Raw genomic sequence first — 3,693 nt, 5'->3', positions numbered from 1 at the left:
GAACATAAATTTCAATTATCTTGACATTCGTTCTTGCGCGATGTTTTATTCGCGCATTGAAGTATACCCGCGGAATGTTGTCCGTATTAAACAGATTTTGATGCCGAGATGCTGCCGTTGTACACCTAATGATAGCAAGATTAATCAAAATCTCGAAATATTTATATATATTTTTTAAAACTTAACTGTTTCAGGGATATATATTTTGGAAATTGCATCTCATTTATTATGTACGCAAGTATATTTATGATATTTATTAAAATATATATATATATATATATATATATATATATATATTCAATTATATAATAAAAAGGAAATTTTAAAATTATTTAAACAATCGGAAATAAATGTTGCATCGCAAAAAATTGAACCCAATAAACATAAGAAATTGTGAACAGTTTTTATAATTGCAATGCATTGCTATTGCAAGGTGTCTGGTCAGTTATGTGCATTGAGAAATAACATACTGGAATTCTCCTTGCATAGAAATTATTTTTATCAATAACTATCATTGTATACCATTTTGTTGCCACCGCGGATAAAGATTGTCACGGCGCGAGAATTCTTGCATTCCTCGATGACCAACATTCGATCCTTTGTCGTCCCGAACGTTAATTCCCTGACCACTCCGGCATGACCAAGTTTCTCCGGTGTCAATTCCTCGAAGCGAGGTACAATACGTCCACCAGTTGCAATGGCGATAAGCTGAAAAAATAATTTGATTTCTTCGTGTGTATCTTTATATGAAATATATAATATGACAAGAAGATATATCACAGTTTCTTCAGATCTCATAATCTTTGGATCATTGGAGCCACCGCAAGAGAGCTGAATGACTGGTTATCTAATTTTGAGAGTACTTGCATTTTTTTGAAAGTCAATATAACATTAACTTGCAAAAAAACTAATACAACCAAAACCAAAATAAGCCAGTTACCAGAACTCTCACACCTCCTCTGGCGCTCTTTTTTCATCATTAGAAAAAAATAATAATTGCAAAAGCATAAAAATAAGTAAAATAAAATTGATTAAAAATCGAATTAAAATAAAATTACGAAGTTAACTCACTTCGATCTCCGGGCCGCCGACCCATCTGATCGCAGGCAAATTGTTTTGTAATAGAAGATGATTTGCTTCATCATCGAAACCCCATTGACAAATAGCCAGCGTCGTACCAGCATCTTTGACCTGTTTCACCATCTCTGTGAATTTTTCACACTCATAATCGCGTAAGGCTCTGTAATCCTCGACCGATGTGACGTCCAACTTATGCTTTGTTTTGGGTTTCGGCGGCTCGAAGGGACATGTTAGGATAGCCAGTTTGACGTTTTCTAATTTCTGTATAATTATAATCAAATATACTATATAACATTTTTTCATTATAAAATAAAAATCTGTGACATCAAATACATATTTTTCGAATGTTACCTTTGGCATCTGTGGATGACTAAAGTCCTTGTCAACAACGACACCACGTACCAAGACAGTATCTTCCAATCTACCACCAACCTTTCCTTCTATCTTGATTAGTTCGAAATTAACATCACGACTAACAGGATCCATTACTGCCAATACAGCTTGTACAGCAATTTCTGCCATCTGTCTATGATGCTTATTAATGCTGCGTAAATAAAATATATAAGTAAAAAAAGATTACAAATAATATCTTTGAAAACAATAAGATTGCTTTATTACATCTTCGAACCAAGTGAAGTCATAGCAATATCGATATAGGGCTCCAAATTTTCTGGGGTTCCTTTAAAATCATCCGTTATTGTTTTGAGATGTTCAGTAGAACATCTCGCTGCTAATTCGAAACCATCAGCTATTCTAATTGGATGAATTCCCTTGTCTAATAGTTGTTCGGCTTGTTCCAGAAGCGCACCAGCTAGAACAACTACTCCAGTAGTACCATCCCCAATTTCATCATCCTGAGATTTTGATAGCTGAACCATAAGCTTGGCAATTTCGTGATCTACATCCATGTTCTTCAGGATTGTAGCACCATCATTGGTAACAGTGACATCTCCATCAGAACTCACCATCATTTTATCCAATCCCTTAGGACCCAAGGATGTTCTAAGAATACTAGCCACATTACGTGCTGCCATAATATGTGACTGTAATCAAAATATTTCTCTATTTATAACATTTATTTCAATTTTCTATTTAAAAAAATTATATATTATTTTTTTAATTTAATGGATCGACTTTTTATAAATTAAATATCTTCAAAGAAAATTATTATCTTGAGGAATTAAAATATTAATCATAATGAACATATTTTTTTATGAAAAGATATATACATATCACAAAACAAATTTATAACTCTGTTGCTTTCCATAATTTCAGTAAAATCTATAGATTGCCTTATATGGTCACAAATCCGCCAAAGATATTATTCATGAGGTATGTGAAAAATTTATTCGCATTTCTTTCATCTACGCATGTAAATCAAAAGACAAAACCCGGGAAATGAGAGAAAAATTTCCCACGTAGAATTTAATCGAAAATTCTTTTATTCGTCGTGAAGTCCTAATGCCGCCATTAATTCTCTCACGTGGCCATTCTTGAAAAGCCGCAATATCATCGAGAATACATCGCGACATATCTCGTCATTCACGAGAGAAAGCTCGCGGAACGATATCCGAGACGCGATACGAATCGGGATCATTCTCGTCCTAATCTCTTACCTTGATCGCATCATGACCGGTGAGCCGTTGCTGCCTCTCTTGGTTTCGCAAAATGATAAAGGGCCGGCCGAATTCGTCGAACGCCATCGTTCCTGGTATCGCCGTCATTTTGACAGTTTAGCGCAACTCTAAATAGATTATCGGATAAATTGTCCTCAAACGAAACAGCGATTGTCTTCACTGATGCAACGCTCTTCTCAACCGCTCGTCGATTCTACGCAGCCATCTTCTTCTTCTTCTTCTACTTGAATAGCACCGATTGGGCAGCCTAGGCAGCCATGAATGCTGTTCACAACCGGAACAGACAGAAAGACGCAGGCGGCGATGAAATTTCGAGATTGCTTTAGGATCGATGCGAGTTTATATCACGAAGGCGCCATCTATAATCGTCTTCTCTCATACATACTATTTTACAAGAAAATAGTTACCAATTAATGGTAAAATGAATTTTCTAAAAAGATAGTTTCAATAAGTTTTCTACATTACCAGCCCATTTTTGAAGCTTTTTAAAGGCGCGATCAATTTTTTCAAATATAATATTTAAAGATGTATGTGTCACATGTCAAAACATTGACAAAAGCATGAAAATTTTGTAGATTGTTCTACTGTTCCTTCTGAGTATCTGTGCAAAACTTGAGCACAATTCCAAAAACAGTTTTTTAACAGTTTGGAAATTTTATTCAAGTTTATAGTTAGTATTGATTCTTATAGAAAACCGCATTGTAGTACTTATTGATAAATTTGACAAGGAAAAAACATTGTCAATGAAATAAAAATTTTCATGTATATTAAGAAAATTCTAATAAATATTTGTGCAAATGATTTAGATCCACTTATTCGTTTAAAATTTATTTACTAAAAATTGTCGAAAAATATTATCTCTCTCTTTCTCTCTTTCTGCGAATTACTTGTTATTTTTGTTTCTTGCAATTGATTTCAGAGGATATCAGTATTCACGATCAAAAATTTTTGTCATAAATTAGGAAAAATATTAATT

At 33.8% G+C, this 3,693-nt stretch overlaps 1 protein-coding gene across 1 annotated transcript in view; it reads right to left on the bottom strand.

The window, feature by feature from the left end:
* The window catches only part of LOC115244097 (T-complex protein 1 subunit epsilon), a 4,028-nt gene extending 1,033 nt beyond the window's left edge, over nt 1–2,995 (bottom strand). Inside the window, exons 1-5 of the mRNA XM_029821487.1 lie at nt 2,697–2,995; nt 1,699–2,123; nt 1,432–1,624; nt 1,072–1,341; nt 508–708 (exon numbers count right to left, since the gene is read on the bottom strand). Of these exons, the coding sequence (XP_029677347.1) occupies nt 508–708; nt 1,072–1,341; nt 1,432–1,624; nt 1,699–2,123; nt 2,697–2,804 (1,197 nt within the window). The 5' untranslated portion in view covers nt 2,805–2,995. The remainder of the gene's footprint in view (nt 1–507; nt 709–1,071; nt 1,342–1,431; nt 1,625–1,698; nt 2,124–2,696) is intronic.
* Nucleotides 2,996–3,693: the final 698 nt, after the last annotated feature.

Source organism: Formica exsecta, unplaced genomic scaffold (genome assembly GCF_003651465.1).
Source record: "Formica exsecta isolate Colony F162 unplaced genomic scaffold, ASM365146v1 scaffold8, whole genome shotgun sequence".
NCBI lineage: Eukaryota > Metazoa > Arthropoda > Insecta > Hymenoptera > Formicidae > Formica > Formica exsecta.
Note: the sequence above shows the minus strand (reverse complement) of the source record. Positions and strands in the feature narration are given on the sequence as shown.